The 20,515-nt window shown below is 48.1% G+C and overlaps 1 protein-coding gene across 2 annotated transcripts in view; it reads right to left on the bottom strand.

The window, feature by feature from the left end:
* SH3RF3 (SH3 domain containing ring finger 3) overlaps positions 1–20,515 on the bottom strand; it is a 407,247-nt gene that overhangs the window by 97,314 nt on the left and 289,418 nt on the right. For both annotated transcript variants that reach the window (XM_035001930.1, XM_035001931.1), the window contains exons 6-7: positions 3,740–3,910; positions 1,193–1,440 (exon numbers count right to left, since the gene is read on the bottom strand). In XM_035001930.1, coding sequence (XP_034857821.1) covers positions 1,193–1,440; positions 3,740–3,910 — 419 coding nt within the window. The remainder of the gene's footprint in view (positions 1–1,192; positions 1,441–3,739; positions 3,911–20,515) is intronic.

The following is a 20,515-nucleotide window of genomic DNA, read 5'->3' as shown; positions in this document are numbered from 1 at the left end:
CATGCCTCCCGCCAGTGTGTGGGAGCTGAGAGCAGGAAATGGGGTCCTGTTTTATCAGTGGGCATGCTGACTGAAGTGGTCCTCTAAAACACTCAGGGTGGTTCATGTCACACTCAGGGACACCTGAATGGTCTCAGCAGTCCTTGCTGCTGCATGCAAACCCGACCGGCACCAGCATGGGAATGTGCAGGCCAATTTCCCCAACAAGTGAACAGGTGGGCAGCCCTCTCCCACCCTTTTGTCCCATTAGCCGCAACTTGGGAGAAAATATGGCCCCTGCTGTGCTAAGTATTATCTCGATTTTTCACACTTGAGAAGGTGCCTTCTGGAGCACTTCTAATGGACCATCTCCTGGCTGGCTAGATTCTAAAAAATCGTGTATTTTATTGCTCCAGAGAATTGACATTTTTTGTCCTTTAAGTCTTACTTTGAGGAGAAGATAGATGATTTCTGAGAGAGTAAGGTTGAGGTTGGAGCTGGAATTCTAACATTTAGAAACTGAGAGTCACACCCCACTGTCCTGGGTAGCTACACAGCACAGTGACTTTGTTGTTGGTGCCACGGTTTGGGAAGGCAACTGGTGTGGGCTCCCAGGGGCACTACGAGCCACGCTTCAGCAGTTCCTAATGGCTCAGGCCTAAGCTTCCAAGCCAGATATGTTGACCTTCTTTATGCCTGTAAGATCCACCCTGTAATTTCTCTTCATCTCACACTGTCCTGGGATCAACTGGCTTTTCCTTAAACTATGTCAGCCTGGCTATTGATAAAGCTGGCATAAAGGTGAAGGGTCAATGACCATCATTGCTTCTAGCTTCAAAGCGCTCCAGAGAAGGAGCACTCTGGCTCCATCCGGGGAGAAGCTGCCTAGCTGGGAAGGCCCCGAGGGCCCAGCACGTGGAAGGCCTGTGGGGCTGGCCCAGACCCCGGTGCAAGTGTTAATCCTATGAGTCCATGCAGTCCTCTTGCTACAGTGAAGTGTATCAATATTTGTAAATTCTCTAATCCATTTCAGTTGCCAGGACAGGGTAATATAAGTCAATACATTTCTTGGAGATTAGCAGAAGCTTATGATCATAATAAGCAAACACAACTTGCCCCATCTTGGACTGCTTGAAGCCTGGGTTGTAATGTTTCTCACAAGAACCCCTTGTCAAATTGTCCTACTGAGTGAGTCCTCAGGGGTGGCACATACCTGTGGGGACAGTGCCCCGGGCTTGGCTGGTGGCTGGCTGGGCTGTGTGCCGCAGGCAACTGCTCATCGGGGGAGAAGCTGCCTGGTGCTGGGCCTGGGGGATGGTGAGGGGAAGGGCCGGCCTTGTGGCAGTGGCTGGGCTGCTCAGACTTCCACCACCTGGGTGGATGGTTGTGGCCATCCCTTTGGCCAGCGGAGACCCTCCAACGACATTATTCCGGGGTGGCCCAGCCCCTCCTATAGGAGCCCTGAGGAAATAAAACAGAATCAGTCAGGTGAGGTCACAGATGAAACCACACAGTACAGGCCATTAATAAAGGCCCACTCTTACCTCCCAACTCTGAGAGATGAAGGCCACACAGTCCAGGGCACAAATACTAAAAGAATGCCAAGATAATCCTGTAGGCAAATGATGACCTGAGCTCAAGCTTGGCAGTGGAGCACCCTTTATAAAACCTTCATGGGGGCTAACTTTCAATGTAAATAGTTAAGAAACAACAGAAGAACCCTAAGAATCAATATCAATCAAATATTTTGTACCAGAGCTACTGCCCTGATTCGGTCTAATATGCAGCTGTGTCCGTCCCCACACACATCCAGAAAGAGTGGATGACTCAGCCACATCCCACGAGGCTTGGACATATCTGGCACATGGTGGGAAGCCGTGGCAAGGACCCATGCCCCTCGGGACACAGCCGCCTTCTCGTTTCTGCCGGCTTCTGGGAAAGGGCCTCTGGGAAACGGTCCTTCTGAGGGATGTCAGGGAACTTGCAGTGTCATACCAGAAATAGACGTCCTTTCACCCCAAGTTTCCAGATGAAAACAGTTTCCAGTGTTTAAGAAATATGAGAACACAGCAACTCTGAAAATGGGCTGTAGCCCTTTGACCCCCGTGTACTTGCACCAAACTCATGCACTGGTGGTGAGTGTACACGATACGGCAGAATCTGGGGGCTCGGAAGTTTCTGTGGGTTCAGTTTCAGGGATCAAATATCTGCCATTTGTCCAAGAGCTGGGTCAAGTCCCCTTCTGTCCCCTCAGAGTCTTGGTCATGAGACACCAGAAGCCACGTGAGGGTGAGAGCAGGCACTGCCAGGTCCATCGCCAGGTCAGGGAGCTCCCACCCCATGTGGCTCGGTACCGCGGACCAGGACTTCAGCCAGGGATGGGCTGTGCCCCACTAAGTCAGGGTTTCTGAAGAACCGCCGTGGGAAGAGGGCCTCCTGGAAAAGGACTCAGCTGTCCAGGGACCATAGGCAGAGCCCCTAGAGCTGCCCTGAAATTCACCTCTAGCAAGGAGGAACTCTGTCAGTGGGCCAGAATATTCAAAACCATGAATATTTTAAAAGATTTATTTATTTGAGAGAGAGAGAACGAGTGGAAGGGGCAGAGGGAGAGGAAGAGAGAATCTCAAACAGACTCTGCACCAAGTGTGGAACCTGACATGGGGCTCGAACTCACGACCCTGAGATCATGACCTGAGCCGAAACCAAGAGTTGGACGCTCAAATGACTGCACCACCCAGGTGCCCATGAATTTTTTTTAAAAAATCACATCTGCTACCTATTGAACTCACTTTTACCCTAAGAAAAAATTTTTAAAACTTGAATAAAGTGGGCTCACAAATTATGGGCCTTTCCAGGAAGGGCCCGATGACATACAAGCAAGCCCATATCATGGCCAGCACCACTCCTCTGGGTGCTTTGAAAAGTATGAATCAGTGTAGCCAACAGTGCAAGGTCTAGGCATTATTTAATTGTTTTCCTGTCAGTCTTGTCCCAGGGAGAGCAGAAACCCAGGGGCCATGTCTTCAGTTGATGTGCTTGTGCTTCAGGTAACCCAGAGCTGTGCCCATGACAGGTTTCCACGGGTGAGACTGACAAATAAAATCAACAGTGGACCCCTCATCTTAGTGGGAAATTCTCAGATAACTCCAGACAACTTCTTGAGCAAATTTTTTAGATTGTATTTTCTGTTTTATAAAAATGATACAACAGGAAATTTGCAAAAAATAGGAAAGCACAAGGAAGAAGAAAATTTTTAATTACTCCTAATGCCGTCACTCAGGAACAATTGTTAGCTTTTGAGAATGTATGTTTTTCCTTTGCATGTATGCATACGTGTGTTTTATGCATAGCAGGTTTATGTGTGTCACACACACACACCAGCTGTACTCAATTGGACGCACCGGCACGGGTACATGTGCACACACACATCTCACTTCGTGATCTTCCACCCCCACTTGGTGCTGTTGCCCTGACTCCAGCTCATTCTCCTCCCATCTTGTCCCCTCACAGCCAGAGTCTGCTGAGGGAATGACAAGCAAAACCTAATTCAGAAGGGGAAAAGCTTGCCATGTGGAACCCTCGCCCAAGGGGAGCTCTGAGCTCACGCGGCAAAAGCCTGTGGGCAGGGGAACCCTTGTGACTTCTGGACTGTGTGTTTTTGGCTTTGCTCAGACCACAGCATGATCTCCAGGCAGTAACCAGCAACAGGGGAACATGGGGAATGTGCTCCTCCTCTCCTGGGCAGTGACACCAGCCTCACCTGGAGACGGGTGTCACGTAGTTTCCTGGGAACACCCCAGACAGCCCAGTCCTCAGGGACGTCCCCTTGAACCAGCCATCCTGACACTTCTCTAGGACCCGGTACATCTCGCCTTTCCGCAGCTCCAGCTCATCGTTCTTCTGGGGCTTGTAAGCATAGAGCGCCAGGTACCTATGGGAAGAAGAGGAGGGCCAAGGATAAATGATGGCTGGCAGAGGTGGGCATATGCCATCTGGCATCACCTATATCACAGGTGGGCTCATCTTTGGATGAGCTGAGCCGAAACCAAGAGTCGGACACTCAAATGACTGCACCACCCAGGTGCCCCATGAATTTTTTTTAAAAAATCACATCTGCTGATGTGGAGTAGCTGATGCCTACAGGGCTTGTGCATACCGTGCCTGACCTATTTTCATGATACATCACTGCGGTGGTGCAGGGAAGAGAGAGAACCCAGCACTGTGATCGCCCACCTAGAGAACCAGGTCCTGAGAGGTATATGTGGGGTGGGGTGGGGGAGGGGAGAAAGACCTCTACTTTTTGCTCCTGGAGTCCAGGTCATTCCACAGCCCTGCGCTGGCTGACCCGGGCAAGCAGGCACCCACCCGTCCGACAGCTCAGAGAGCCTATGACTCATCCAAGGTCCTGGAGGATGGGCCAGAACTAGATCACAGGTCTTTGGGCCCCACCATCTAAAGCCTGATGCTCTGAGCCAGAGAAAACTCTAGGGAAAACCAAAAATGAACCAGGCATGTTTTGGGCTGGATTTTCCTCGTTTCATCTAACTGGGCCTTGGCTTACCTGCCTGTTTCATTGAATCAGTCTGAGCTGGAGGATACCCCAAAGGCCCTTTTAAAGAAAAGACAGTCTAGTTAGGGAATTCTCAGTTGCATCTTTCCTTGCAATATTTGTGCCATGACTAATAATTTAAATTCTACTTTTCTCTTAAGCCTATTTGAAGACAAACCAAGAACAAACTCAGTGGTGTAAATCCTGGCTTAGGGCTTAGAAGTTCTGCCTGTAACTTAGCCTATGACCCTGGGGCATGCCTCTCTTGTCACATACCTCATGATACCTCAATCTCCAACCCCACAGGGCACTTGCAAGGACTAGATAATACTTGCAAAGTGCTTTGCTACTTTGGGGGCTTGGGGAAATGGGTTTTAAATTGATAGAGAGAATGGTAATAGGCAACCATGTTGCTCACAAGATCCAGGAGGAAAGTTGGTGAGGCCTCAGGTCAGTGAGAAACAAAAGATGAATTTTAAAGAAGTGTCATCTCTAGGATCTCCTACCAGGATGGACAGCCTGGTGGGCATGTTCACCCCTCCCAGGGCCATGGGTGCTAGGGGCTGGAGGACAGTCCCAGGTCTCTGGATATCTCAGGAGGCTCACAGACCCCCAGAGCACCTCCTGACTCTAGGAGAGGTCTTCTCAGGAGGCGAATACAGAAATGGGAATGACTCACTAGGGTTTAAGCAAGAAGAAAGGAGGGCCCTTGAGTCTCAGAGGCCTGATGAGGAACAGGCTACAACAGAATGGGAACCTGTAAAGATGTCATGTCCCTAACATAAAATAAAATAAGGTAAAACAACATACACCTGCCCCCACCCACACCCCTGGCCCTACACACTGCAAGTGCCTCTGCTTCATTCAATGGAGGCCTTGCCTGGTTAATTTCCTTTGTTTACAAAGGATGAAAGGATGGCCTGCACCTTGATTTCTCTCTCTGTCTGAAAAGATAAATACCAACAGACAGGAAGGACTCGGGGCTTCAGGGAGGATAAGGGAAGCCATCACTGGAGAGGACCCCCTTGATTCATGTTTTTGACGCAAGGCCCAGGTGACAAAAAGAACCCGGGGTGTCATCTGTCTGTTCTCACATCTGATGACTTGCAGGAGCTCTCTGATGGTGACAGAGGAATGACCACAAACAGGAAAGTCACGTGACAATTGCGTTTGCGCCCCCGACGCCGGCTTGCCCTTTAACCACTCAGGGGCGGCCTCACATGGGGAGGCATGGCGCGGGCTCAGGCAGGGGCAGGATGAACCCAAGAGGAAAGGAGAGGAGATGGCTGGGGCAGTGGGAGGCTTGTGAACAACAGTGACACATGCCTTTTGTGCCTGCTCTCAAGGAAATGTAATTGAAGCATAAATCCTGTTTGCCTGCCTCCTTCCGTGTCTTCATGGTGTGAGAACAATCTTTTTGATTTTGTGAATGCACAGTGGCCAGGAGCACAGCGCCAAGCTGGGGGTGACGGCGCCTTGGGGTGTGCATGTGCACAACACAGCCCTCAGCAAACAATGATGTTTCGTTGGTCAGGGAGGGAGGAACCACATGCTGCTTTTGTTCTCTTTGCCCAGAGGGGCGACAGGCACTGGGCTCTCATACCTGGCTTGGCCAACAAGGCGTGGGCACCGACATCCACTGCCCCCAGTCCCGGGGCCTGTGCCGAGCCTGGAAGCCCCTGTAGAGCAGTGATGCCACCACACGAGGCCCACCACTAGCCTGTGCCCTGCCAGCTGCCTCGTCAGCCCCCAGGCCCAGGAGGAGACCATGTCCCGCGCACCTCAGGCACGTCCTCCTCCTCCCTCTGGGCCCCTGGCTGTCCGAGGACTGGGCCAGTGGGCTATCACCTGTGTCCTGAAGAGGTGCTCCACAGTTTCCCGCCTGCCTGGGCTCTGCCGGAACAAACACCGCTTTTCCAAAGGCTGCTTTCACGTGTGCAGGTTCAAGACTGGCCGACCTCCTCAAAGAGGGCACCGTGTTAAAGAGTTTAAATGCCCTGCTCTTCCACTCTCATCTCCCCAGTCGTGAGGGATGTGAGGAATCCTGAGCAGATGAGTCCTCCCATGACAGATCATCCTGTCCTCAGCTAGGATCTTGGCGCAAGGCAGCCACCTGCCACCACGTAGCACGTCTACCTCCTCAGGAGGGCGAGAGCCAGTGCAGAGGGAGCTCAGTCCAGCCTGGAGGAAGGGGACTATGTGTATGCGGCTCCAGCTGGGGTTCCCAGCAAACCTTGGCTCAGGGCAGCTCTACACCAAGGTGTCCCCTGAATATGCTAAATTTGCACCAATGTTCCCCTCTATCTGGAGCTCTCTTTGCTCATCCTGCTGCCCTCCACTCCGCACTACACTGTATCCTCCACGAAGGTAGAGATTTTTATCTATTTTGTTCTCTGCTCTTTCCCTAGGATCCAGAATATGTCTGGCACTCGCAATAAATACTTGTTTTATAAAAGAATAAAATAGGGGTTCTGGTGTTGAGACTAAGATGAAGACTGCTGAAGGGAAGTGTGTCTGTGTGTGCATCTGTATGCGTGTGGGCACGTACAGCCCCAAGGTCTGCCGGCTGACCTTGAACATAAAAACAAGCACAAACAGGTACCAGCTTTCTTCATTCAGAGGCCAGTGTGGAGTTGGGACTGTGCCAGGAGGGAATGGACACCATGGGGATGCAAGAAAAGGCAGAAAGGACAGGCCTGTGGGATGCTGGTGTCTCAGCAGTGAGAAGAGTGAAAAGGAGAAGCAGAGGGTGAACGACAGGACAAGAGGGCAGAGAGAGCTGAGTCTGTCCAGGAGAGATCTGAGCTGCCCTAGAGAACCCAGACAGACAAAAGCAAGCAGGGAAGGCAGTGAGCTAGGGGAGGGAGGGAAACACCCGAGGCACAAGGTACATACGTGGGTGAGAGGTGAGTCAAAGAGGGGAGGAGAAACAGGAGTCGAAAAGCTTCTATTAACAGAGTTTCCAAACTGGCTTGTCCAGCTCCTGGAGGTCAAGGAGCCCATTAAACAGGGGCTTGTGGGTGGCCTAGAGAAGGTAGCTTTGACGAGGGACTGTCTCTTTGCCCCTCCACCTATCTTTGCAGCCCCTGGGACCAGGGTGACTTCTGTGTGCCACCTGCACTGTCCACATGCTCAGTGGAGTTTGAAGCCATGGCCAGGGGACACCTGCCCAATCATGAGCTGGCCCTGCCAGCGAGAGGATAGATTCCAAGCAAGCGTGTAAGGCTCACGTTGGCTCAGCAGCCCAAGGACTGGCACCTGCACCTGCCCACACCAGGCTCAGTGAGTGATGTGCATTAGCACCCAACTTCCACAGTGAGGGAAGCACAGTGCAGATTTAAAAAACAAAGCAAGTGTTAGCAAGGGCAATAAATACCCCATGAACCATTTGAACTGTCTGACAGTCATGTTCGAGATCCTGGGGGGTAGCCATCAAATAATTGAAAGTTAATTGTCTTATACAGGGTGGAAGAAGCAAGATGTCAGAGAAGTAAGAGACCTGGATTTCGTCTGGTCCCAGGAATTCAGCTGGATAGGGATCAAACCATCCTGAACACCTACAAACTCAACAGGAGATCAAAGAAAAGAATAGCAGCAACTCTCTGAACAGAAACGCGACCACTTTCTGGAAGGTAGGACGTGCGGAGAAGTGAATCTGAGGTGATATTCGGGAAGATAGACGGCGGGGGAGGGGGCCTCCTTCGGCCACTTCTGGCAAGTGATAGAGCCCCGGAGCACAAAATCGGAACTTTTAGAAGTCTGCTCCACTGAGGGACGTTGCTCCAGTGTCTAAGTGGGGGGTGGAACCCTCGTGGGACAGTGTGGTCTCAGGACCCTCGGGGTCACAGAAAGACTGGGGGTGCCTGAGTGTGGCAGAGCTCCCAGGTATCAGAGCAGGGGAGCCGGCTGCAGAGACCCAACAAGCAGCAGATCCGGGGAGACTCCCCGTCCTCCCTGGGGAGGAGCAGCGTGGGAGCACACGGCAGGGATCTGCTGGGTTTGGAGACTCCACACGGGGTCGTGTGCCAGAGATAGAAACGCTCGGTCACAGGTCGGGTGAGCACCCGGAGTGCAGCCGGAGACTGGGGAGATGGGAGTGATGGACTGCTTTTCTCTGGGGGCTCACTGAGGAGCGGGGCCCCGAGTTCTCGGCTCCTCCAGGGCGGAGATTGGGAGGCCACCATTTTCACTCTCTGCCTCCAAAGCTGGACGGAAAGCTTGCAGGGAACAAAAGCTCCTGAAAGCAAACCCGAGCAGATTACTTAGCCCGGACCGGGCAAGGGTGGGGCAATTCTGCCTCCGGCAAAGACATTTGGGAACCACGGCAACAGGCCCCTCCCCCAGAAGATCAGCAAGAACAGCCAGCCAAGACCAAGTTTACCAATCAATGAGAATGGCAGAACTCCAGCGCTAGGGGAATACTGCCCATAGAATTCATGGCTTTTTTCCCATGATTCTTTAGTCTTTCAAAGTTAATTTTTTTAATTTTCTTTTTTTTAAATTTTTCTTTTTTCTTTTTCTACCAACTTCTTATCAATCACTTTTTTAAAAAATCTTTTTTTATTTTTCATTTTTAGAGTCATTGTCTATCCCTTCATAGTAGTTAACCTTATTTCTGGTATATATATATATATATATATATATATATATATATAAGTTGTTCTCTCTTTAAAATTTTGGAATACAGTTTCTTCTAACCGACCAAAATATACCCTAAATCTCTAGTGTATAGCTTTGTTCTAGTCTCCTGCCTGATCACATTCTCCTCCCCCCTTTTTTTTAAATCCTCTTCTTTCTTTTTTCAACCAACCTCTTATCAATTCCTTTTATAAAATCTTTTATAATTTTCATCTTTACAGTCATATTCCATCCCTTCATCATATTTGCCCTTATTTTTGTACATATATAAGCTTTTCTTCCTTTAAAATTTTGGGAGGCACTTTCTTCTAACAGACCAAAATATGCCCAAAATCTAGTGTATGGCACTGATCTATGCACCAGCCTGATCATATTTGATCATATTCTGTTTTTTTTGTTGTTGTTGTTTGGTTGTCTTTTACCTTTTTCTTTTTCTTCTTTCTTTCTTTCCCTTTCTTTCCCCCCAGTTTCAGGTCTCTTCTCATGTTTTAGTGCATATTTTTCTAGGGTTGTTGTTACCGTTAGCAGTTTGTTCCATCCCAAAGCAACATCTATTTTCCTCTGGACAAAATGACAGGACGGAAAAAGTCACCTCAAAAAAAAGAACAAGAGGCAGTACCGACTGCCAGGGACCTAATCAATACGGACATTAGTACGATGTTGGAACTAGAGTTCAGAATGACGATTCTAAATGTACTAGCTGGGCTTGAAAAAAGCATGGAAGATATAAGAGAAACCCTTTCTGGAGAAAAAAAAGAACCAAAATCTAACCAAGTCAAAATCAAAAAGGCTATTAATGAGGTGCAATCAAAAATGGAGGCTCTAACTGCTAGGATAAATGAGGCAGAAGAAAGAATTAGTGATATAGAAGACCAAATGATGGAAAATAAAGAAGCTGACAAAAAGAGAGATAAACAACTACTGGATCACGAGGGCAGAATTCGAGAGATAAGTGATACCATAAGATGAAACAATATTAGAATAATTGGGATCCCAGAAAAAGAAGAAAGAGAGAGAGGGGCAGAAGGTATATTGGAGCAAACTATAGCAGAGAACTTCGCTAATTTGGGGAAGGAAAAAGGCATCAAAATCCAGTAGGCACAGAGAAGCCCTCTCAAAATCAATAAAAATAGGTCAACACCCCAACATCTAGTACTAAAACTTACGAGTCTTAGAGACAAAGAGAAAATCCTGAAAGCAGCTCGGGAGAAGAGATATGTAACCTACAATGCTAGGAACATTAGATTGGCAACAGACCTATCCACAGAGACCTGGCAGGCCAGAAAGGACTGGCAGGATATATTCAGAGCACTAAATGAGAAAAATATGCAGCCAAGAATACTATATCCAGCTAGGCTGTCATTGAAAATAGAAGGAGAGATTAAAAGCTTCCAGGACAAATAAAAATTAAAGGCATTTGCAAACACCAAACCAGCCCTACAAGAAATATTGAAAGGGGTCCTCTAAGCAAAGAGAGAGCCTAAAAGCAACATAGACCAGAAAGGAACACAGACAATATACAGTAACAGTCACCTTACAGGCAATACAATGGCACTAAATTCCTATCTTTCAATAGTTACCCTGAATGTAATGGGCTAAATGCCCCAATCAAAAGACACAGGCTATCAGATTGGATTAAAAAACAAGACCCATCGATATGCTGTCTGTAAGAGACTCATTTTAGACCCAAAGACACCTCCAGATTGAAAGTGAGGGGGTGGAAAACCATTTACCATGCTAATGGACATTAAAGAAAGCTGGAGTGGCAATCCTTATATCAGAAAAATTAGATTTTAAACCAAAGACTGTAATAAGAGATGAGGAAGGACACTATATCTTACTTAAAGGGTCTATCCAACAAGAAGATCTAACAATTGTAAATATCTATGCCCCTAACATGGGAGCAGCCAATTATATAAGCCAATTAATAACAAAAGCAAAGAAACACATTGACAACAATACGATAATAGTGGGGGACTTTAACACTTTCAGTGAGGGCACTGAAATGGACAAATCATCTAAGCAAAAGATCAACAAGGAAATAAAGACTTTAAATGACACACTGGACCAAATGGACTTCACAGACATATTCAGAACATTCCATCCCAAAGCAACGGAATACACATTCTTCTCTAGTGCCCATGGAACATTCTCCAGAATAGATCACATCTTAGGTCACAAATCAGGTCTCAACTGGTACCAAAAGATTGGGATCATTCCCTGCCTATTTTCAGACCATAATGCTTTGAAACTAGAACTCAATCACAAGAGGAAAGTCAGAAAGAACTCAAGTACATGGAGGCTAAAGAGCATCCTACTAAAGAATGAATGGGTCGACCAGGAAATTAAAGAAGAATTAAAAAAATTCATGGAAACATATGAAAATGAAAACAAAACTGTTCAAAATCTTTGGGATGCAGCAAAGGTAGTCCTAAGAGGAAAAGTATTTAGCAATACAAGCCTTTCTCAAGAAACAAGAAAGGTCTCAAATACACAACCTAACCCTACACCTAAAGGAGCTAGAGAAAAAACAGCAAATAAAGCCTAAACCCAGCAGGAAAACAGAAATAATAAAGATCAGAGCAGAAATCAATGAAATAGAAACCAAAAGAATAGTAGAACAGATCAACGAAACTAAGAGCTGGTTGTTTGACAGAATTAACAAGATTGATAAACCCCTGTCCAGACTTACCAAAAAGAAAAGAGAAATGACCCAAATCAACAAAATCATGAATGAAAGGGGAGAGATCACAACCAACACCAAAGAAATATAAACAATTTTAAGAACATATTATGAGCAACTCTATGCCATCAAATTAGATAATCTGGAAGAAATGGATACATTCCTAGAGATGTATCAACTACCAAAACTGAACCAGACAAAGACCCCATCAAAAAGGAGAATTACAGACCAATATCCTTGATGAACATGGATGCAAAAATTCTCACCAAAATACTAGCCAATAGGATCCAACAGTACATTAAAAGCATTATTCACCACGACCAAGTGGGATTTATCCCTGGACTGCAAGGTTGGTTCAACATCCACAAATCAATCAATGTGATACAATACATTAACAAAAGAAAGAACAAGAATCATATGATCCTCTCAATAGATGCAGAAAAAGCATTTGACAAAGTACAGCATCCTTTCTTGATCAAAACTCTTCAGAGTATAGGTTTAGAGGGTACATACCTCAATATCATAAAAGCCATCTATGAAAAACTCACAGCAAATATCATTCTCAATGGGGAAAAACAGAGCTTTCCCCCTAAGGTCAGGAACATGGCAGGGATGTCCACTATCACCAACATAGTATTAGAAGCCCTAGCCACAGCAATCAGACAACAAAAAGAAATCAAAGGCATCCAAATCGGCAAAGAAGAAGTCAAACTCTCACTGTTTGCAGATGATATGATACTTTATGTGGAAAACCCAAAAGACTCCACCCCAAAACTGCTAGAACTCAGACAGGAATTCAGTAAAGTGGCAGGATATAAAATCAATGCACAGAAATCAGTGGCATTCCTATACACCAACAACAAGACAGAAGAAAGAGAAATTAAGGAGTCGGTCCCATTTACAATTGCACCCAAAACCATAAGATACCTAGGAATAAATCTAACCAAAGAGGCAAAGGATCTGTACTCAGAAAACTATAAAATACTCATGAAAGAAATAGAGGAAGACACAAAGAAATGGAAAAACGTTCCATGCTCATGGATCGGAAGAACAAATATTGTGAAGATGTCAATGCTACCTAGAGCAATCTACACATTTAATGCAATCCCTATCAAAATACCATCCTCTTTTTTCAGAGAAATGGAACAAATGATCCTAAAATTTGTATGGAAGCATTAAAGTCCCCGAATAGCCAGAGGAATATTGAAAAAGTAAAGCAAAGCTGGTGGCATCACAATTCCGGACTTCCAGCTCTATTACAAAGCTGTCATCATCAAGACAGCATGGTACTGGCAGAAAAACAGACACATAGATCAATGGAACAGAATAGAGAGCCCAGAAATGGACCCTCAACTCTATGGTCAACTAATCTTCGACAAAGCAGGAAAGAATGTCCAATGGAAAAAAGACAGTCTCTTCAACAAATGGTGTTGGGAAAATTGGACACCCTCATGCAGAAGAATGAAACTGGACCATTTCCTTACAGCGCACACAAAAATAGACTCTAAATGCTTGAAAGACCTCAATGTGAGACAGGAGTCCATCAAAATCCTAAAGGAGAACACAGGCAGCAACCTCTTCGATCTCAGCCACAGCAACTTCTTCCTAGAAACATCGCCAAAGGCAAGGGAAGCAAGGGCAAAAATGAACTATTGGGACTTCATCAAGAGAAAAAGCTTCTTTACAGCAAAGGAAATAGTCGACAAAACCAAGACAATTGAGAGAATGGAAGAAGATATTTGCAAATGACCTATCAGATAAAGGACTAGTATCCAAGATCTAGAAAGAACTTATCAAACTCAACACCCAAAAAAACAAATAATCCAGTCAAGAAATGGGCAGAAGACATGAACAGACATTTTTCCAAAGAAGACATCCAAATGGCCAACAGACACATGAAAAAGTGTTCAATATCTCTCAACATCAGGGAAATCCAAATCAAAACCTCAATGAGATACCACCTCACACCAGTCAGAATGGCTAAAATTAACAAGTCAGGAAACGACAGATGTTGGCGGGGATGCAGAGAAGGGGGAACCCTCCTACACTGTTGGTGGGAATGTAAGCTGGGGCAGCCACCCTGAAAAACAGTATGGAGGTTCCTTAAAAAGTTGAAAATAGAGCTACCCTATGACCCAGCTATTGCACTACTGGGTATTTACCCCAAATATACAAATGTAGGGATCCGAAGGGGTAAGTGCACCCTGATGTTTATAGCAGCAATGTCCACAATAGCCAAACTGTGGAAAGAGCCAAGATGTCCATCGACAGATGGATGGATAAAGAAGAGGTGGTGTGTATATATATATATATACACACACACACACAATGGAGTATTATGCAGCCATCAAAAGGAATGAGATCTTGCCATTTGCAATGATGTGGATGGAACTGGAGGGTATTATGCTGAGTAAAATAAGCAACCAGAGAAAGTCATGTATCATATGACCTCACTGATATGAGGAATTCTTAATCTCAGGAAACCAAGGGAGGGTTGCTGGAGTGGTGGGAGGTGGGAGGGATGGGGTGACTGGGTGATAGACACTGGGGAGCGTATGTGCTATGGTGAGTGCTGTGAATTTTGTAAGACTGTTGAATCACAGACCTGTACCTCTGAAACAAATAATACATTATCTGTTAAAAAAAAAAAGAAGGTAGCAGGAAGGGAAGAATGAAGGAGGGGAAATCAGAGGGGTAGACGAACCATGAGAGACTATGGACTCTGAGAAACAAACTGAGGGTTCTAGAGGGGAGGGGGGTGGGGGGACGGGTTAGCCTGGTGATGGGTATTAAAGAGGGCACGTACTGCATGGAGCACTGGGTATTATACACAAACAATGAATCATGGAATACTACATCAAAAACTAATCATGTAATGTATGGTGATTAACATAATAAAATAAAATAAAGAATATATTAAAAAAAGAAAGTTAATTGTCTTTTGGGAAGGAGCCGATTATCCTTCCCTCAACATTTGAGGATCCCCATGCCATTTAACAGAACAAAGACTTTGCATTCACTTCTCAGCACAAAAGGGGAGTTTCCATCCTCCCCATCAAAACAAAAATGAAAAAAAAAAAATTTTTTTTTACATCATGGGCCTCAAGCCATCCTGCTTAAGACTTTTCTGTCAGAAAAGTCTTCAAACTTCCATTTTTATTTTAGATGAACACAGACATGATTCCTGATGACCAAAGCAGGAAAAAAAGCAACCTGGAGGCGAACGTGGCTAAACACGGCTGCGCGGTCTGTCCGACTCGGCTAAGTGTGCGGGCCCGCAGAGCCCCAAGTGGGGCACCGGCGCCCTCCCCACAGACTGCGGTTGCATGTCTGGCACAGGACCTGCTGAGAGTTGGTGTCCCTGCGGTCAGTTTGCGAAGAGGCAGACTGGGATCTTGCACTACATCGTGCCTCCTCACGTGGGAGGTCTGGGTTCTCAGCAACAGGAAGCCGGTATTTTCTTCCCAGTTTCTGGTATTCCACTCATTCAACGCTCAGTGGACAGACGCCTCTGGGGTGCTGACAGAAGGTGTCATTTCCAGGGAGGCCACCACCTCCAAGGGATGACACGCCCCTCTTCCTCAAAACATGTCTCTAAACTCTCAACTGCACCTCAAAAACTGTAACTGTAGCTTTTGTATAAGTTGCTGACGTCTGGGCACCCTAAGAACAGTCGTGCAGAGCTCCACCCCCAGCACGGGTGCCTGGGCCACCAGCTACAGCCGGACAAGGGCAGAAGGGCAGGGGAGTGGTGTTTGCCAGGGGCCAACCTCTCTCAGGGTCTTGCCTAAGCCCCACATGAGCTCTGAGGCTGGGCTGACCCCTCATCTCACAGCTGAGGAAAGGAAGGCTCAGAAATGTTGAGGGTGTGTGTTTCTGCGGCGACTTGGAAGCAGGTGGGGCTCTGTGGCCACAGGGACAGGGCGGGGCGCCGCCAGAGGCTGGCAGGCCCTGCTGAGGTGGCAGGGCCAGGCTGCATTCTGGGGCCAGGGAGCCCTGTGGCCACCGCATCGGGAGGTGCTGCCCCGGTCTGCACCGGGGCACTGATGCGCGTGTTCTCTTCATCTCTATTTCTAATTTGTTCTGTTGACGAGTAATCTCTCCCTGGTCTCAATATTTCTTTCTTTTTTTTTTTTTTGGCCAAGCCAAAGCCACATGCCTACCTCATGCCATGACTGGCTTTCTTGTTTTTATTATTATTATTTTTTTTAAGAATCCATCTATTTATTTGTCAGAGAGAGAGGGAACACAAGCAGGGGGAGTGGCAGGCAGAGGGAGAAGCAGACTTCCGCAGAGCAGGGAGCCTGATGTGGGGCTCGATCCCACACCCCTGGGATCATGACCTGAGCTGAAGGCAACCGCCCAACCGACTGAGCCACCCAGACGCCCCTGGTCTCAATATTTCAAGTCTGGCCTCTAGGTGTGCGTTGCTGGGGGAACTGGAATGTAAATAAATCTGACTTCACCTTGAAAAATCTCTGCCCCTCCCACTTATTTTTCCTTTGGGTGCCTCAGAAAAAAGCAGAAACAGATGGCTCTGTGGGCCATTTTTCTGCACGTGGCACCTGCAGATCCGGCCCGAGGCTCGTGCTGGGGAGGGGCGCTGGCCCGGGGTGGGGGGATTTGTCATTCGGCATCTGCATCTGCTTTCTTTAGGGACGACCCCTCATGAATGGCGGATGGCCCCGCCCATTGTCAGGCAGACGCGCGGGACAACCACAGCAGTGCCACCTCATGGCTCCCTCTCCACCCGAGTCCCCTCCGCTGCGCGCAGCCAGAACAGCCTTGCTGAGGGTCTCTGAGCGAGCTGGGCAGCCCCGTCGGTGCTCAGAGCTGCAGGCAGTCCTCACGGAGCCTGCAGGGGCCCTGTGGGCCTGGCACGAAAGAGGTTGCACCCGTATGGTCCTCATCCTCACGGTTCCCAGGGCCCAAGCTCACTTTTCATTCCTTCAAAAGCCCTCTTCAGCTCAACACAGACTTCCACAGATGGCTCAGGATCATCTCAGAAACATGTGTGGGTCAGGCGGGGACTGCTCCTGCAGGCCCAGAAGTCACTTCACACACAAGGTTGGTACTAAAAATACCTTACTTAAGGCAATAGTAGGAGAATATGTCTCAGAGAGCCTTCTTCCCCACCATCCTGTAGGCTATATGGGGCTTTCAGGTTATAAGGTGCTCCCTCCTCCAGTCTGAAGCAGTCCTGCGAGTGTGAGCCCAGGGGGGTAGGTCAGCCCTGGACTGACGGCGCACACATGGAAGCAACCGTCAGCTGTGGCCAGTCAGCCTGGCATCATGCACTGTCTGCTTTTACCAGCAGCCTACTGGATATCTCCAAGGACACCATCACTCACCCGTATTCCTTGCTCATTTCTATAGCAAGCTGTTCACTTGTGTTAATTATCTACAGTTTTCTTCAGCTCTAATCAAGGAATGAATTGAAGTATTTTAGTGCCTTCATTAATTTCACACCTTTTCTCCTCTATATGATGGCTTGCTCATGTTTCTTCTAGAATAAGTAAAAGATTCTTTTCAATTATTCCAGTGAAGTGATCTGCTCCTGCTTTTCTGGTTACCAGGGTCACACCAGCTCAAGTTAGCAAGACACATGCCCACTCATACCATTTGATGGATGTCTACAGAATGATGGCCAGGTGCGGCCAGGTGGTGGAGGAGCCTGCCCCAGGAGCATCCACTCTGGGGAAGGGGAGACAGCATAGGTGCATGTCAGGGTCTGCTTAGGATGCTATGGAGTCAGCAGGGGCACCATCCATGCTCAGAAAGCCACGTAAGTCCCCCTGTAGGAGGTGGCAGCTGAGCTGGGGAGGTGTGAGCCAATGCAGGGTTGCAGATGAGGCTGACTATGGGTGCACGTGCTCAGAGGGGGAGAACAGGGAGTGTCTGGGGAAATGTCATGAAGCCATGGAGTGGCCAGCCCTTCACCCAGGACTTCCAGTCTGCAGGCAGCCCCACTCCCTGTGCCCCACCCTCCCGGGCTTTCTTGGCTCCCACAAAGAGACTCCCAGACCTCGCAGGTGGCATGCAAGTAGTCACACTTCAGGAGGCTCTTGGTTTCCCCCAGGGATAAACTGTACCCATCTGTCTGTGGAAGTTTCCTTCCCAGATGGCAAGCTGCGCTCAGGTCCCTGAGTGAACCCACAGCTCTGCCCGCCCTTGGCTCACAGGTACGCAGACCTGCAGGCACTGGGACAAACGGGGAGCAGCAGTCTGGCTTGTGTTGGCCCCCCCAACACTGTTTCTGCTCCTCCTCCAGCATGAGAGAGTCCTCAGCAGCACGTCCAAGAGGCTGGGCCAGACCGGGGTGAGACTCTGGAGCTGGTTCAGCCCTCTCCCTCGCCTGGCCCTCTGCTCTGCCCGCCCCTTTGGTCCTCATCCCATCTGGCTCTGAGATGCCTGCGGAGGAGAGGAGGTGAGAATTCAGCCCCCAGCCTGAGCGGTGGACTACTCAGAAGTGTACTGGAATGCTGTAGCCCTTCCAGATGGGCCTTCCCTGACCCGTTTCTGTCCCTGGGAGGCATGGCGGGTCACGAAGATGAAGGGCAGTGAGCCCAATAGCCAGGGGTGGACTTGGGGTGGCTTCCCAACACTGCAGAAGTTAGCAGGGAGGGCATGGACTCTGCAGATCTGAAGACCAGCAGCCACCTCCATGCACTGGGTGGGCAAACTGAGACCCCCTTTCTGTGTTTCAGGGCTACCAGGTCCCTAGGAAGCCCCTGCCAGCAGACACCTTTATACGCTTGGAGAAGGACGTAAGAACATCCTGCTACTGAAGGCGGACCTGAGGGGTCTGGCCTTTTAATCATGTGGGCTTGCCACCCAGGCACAGGACCTGAGCCATGGCGGTGAAACCCGCGGACTATGAGGATGACTGAATGAGGGCCTGTGGGCGGGACCGCAGCACTGACTGACCTCAGCCCAGCACTGTGGGGCGCTCCCCGAGGCCCTGGGGTCACTCCTATTTGCAGACTCCTGGCTCACAGCAGCACTCTTGTTGCTGCAGCTCTTTCTGGGAAGGCAGCACTTCTTATGTTCAAGCTCAAACTTCTGAAAGTGACTTTTGTATGGTTTTGGGTAGGACAGTCAGATAAAGAGCAACCATACTCCCCCCACAGACACTTGTCACCGGCACACGTGGGATAGCTAACTTGTTGGAGCTAAAGAGGATGGGCAAGTGGTCAGGCTAGTCCCCTGCTTGATGGGCTGATGAAGTCAGCCTCATCTTCTCCTCCCTGGGAACAAAATTAAAAATGTGATTTCAAAGGTCATGCTCTCAAAATGGATCATGTGGAATGCTGTACATGGTGTCCCCCGCCCTGGGGCTTGTTACACGGCAGAAACAGCCACAGAGAGCACACGTTTAACTCTCAACAGCCAGTCCCGGTTACGCTGGCCACGACTCATCTGCTGCTCAGATGGCCACTGTCACCAGTAGTCACATGCCTGCCAAAATACTTATCTTTTCAACGACATTATCTGACACATAAGTCTCCCTTCTGTTACTCAAATGAAAATCTCCACCCAAATGGGGGTTCCGTGCTCTGGGGAGAGGCAGATAAGGAGGGGGCAGAGGTCTGGGAACTACAGTGGCCTCCTCACGTCCCAGGGCAGAGCAGGGGCAGGAGAAAGAGGTCATTCCATACTCTATACCGAATTAAAGAGCCTCCACAACATGGAAGTTCTGGGCATGGTTGAGGCCTCCAGTATGTATTCATAATACTCTTGGACTGTATTAATAACCTTCGGGTCTCAAAGACAGAGTAGTCCTCTTGGTGGCTGACCTGATGTGTAAGAGCTGGAGGCTTTGGGCTGATACCAGAAGCCCTTTGCACCCAGGATGGGGAAGGCTTTTACCATCAGAACAAGGAAAAAGTTACTGAGAGCCTGTGTGCCAGGCATTCATTTGGGGGGACCCCAAAATGAAACACCTGGGCCTTGTCTTTGAAGAGTTCACTCTGTCCTGCCTCTCATTTGGGCAACCAAAATAGTGCCTAATGGTCTCCTGTGGATGCTGGTCTACTTCCTCAGGGATAGGGTCCTGCATCCAGTTCTTCAAGAAGAGCAAGGCTATCACTACCCATCCTTCCCTGTGTTGCTCCTTGGCCCCCAGGTTTGAGTGGAAGCCTTTGGAGCTTATCAGGACACTAGGTCAGAAGAGAGCATCTTCTGTCCAGTGTTGGTGAAAACTTGAGTGGCAGCCTAAAGACACCTAAAGGTAGCTTACTAATCTATATTCCCTTCAGGAAGCTAGGTAAAAAATAGGCAAGTCTTAATTTCCTCTTGTTTAGTTGGTTGTAGAAATAATGCAATCACAGCAGTGGGCAGATAAAGAAAGATGCTCAGGGATTTCCTGCCACCAAATAAAGACAAACATTTCAGCTGGGTGTAAAAAGGTAGGTGAAAATTTGCTGGTATATTTAAGCTTCTAGGAAACCTTCTAAAGCTTGGCAACTTGCTTTTTCAAAAGGAATTTTTTTTTTTTCCCATTTGCTTTTGTTTTTCGCTTGGAATTTCTGTTCTGCAACAGTGCAGGTTCTAAGTGTCCTTTTCACCTGCACTAAAGCTGTGGAACGTTCTACTTTGCCATATTGTTTGCCAAATTCATATTCTCCACCTCAAAACATTCATTCAAGTAACTGAGCTCATTGCCA

This window comes from Mirounga leonina, unplaced genomic scaffold (genome assembly GCF_011800145.1).
Source record: "Mirounga leonina isolate KUSES-001 unplaced genomic scaffold, KU_Mleo_1.0 Mir_125, whole genome shotgun sequence".
Classification (NCBI taxonomy): domain Eukaryota; kingdom Metazoa; phylum Chordata; class Mammalia; order Carnivora; family Phocidae; genus Mirounga; species Mirounga leonina.
Note: the sequence above shows the minus strand (reverse complement) of the source record. Positions and strands in the feature narration are given on the sequence as shown.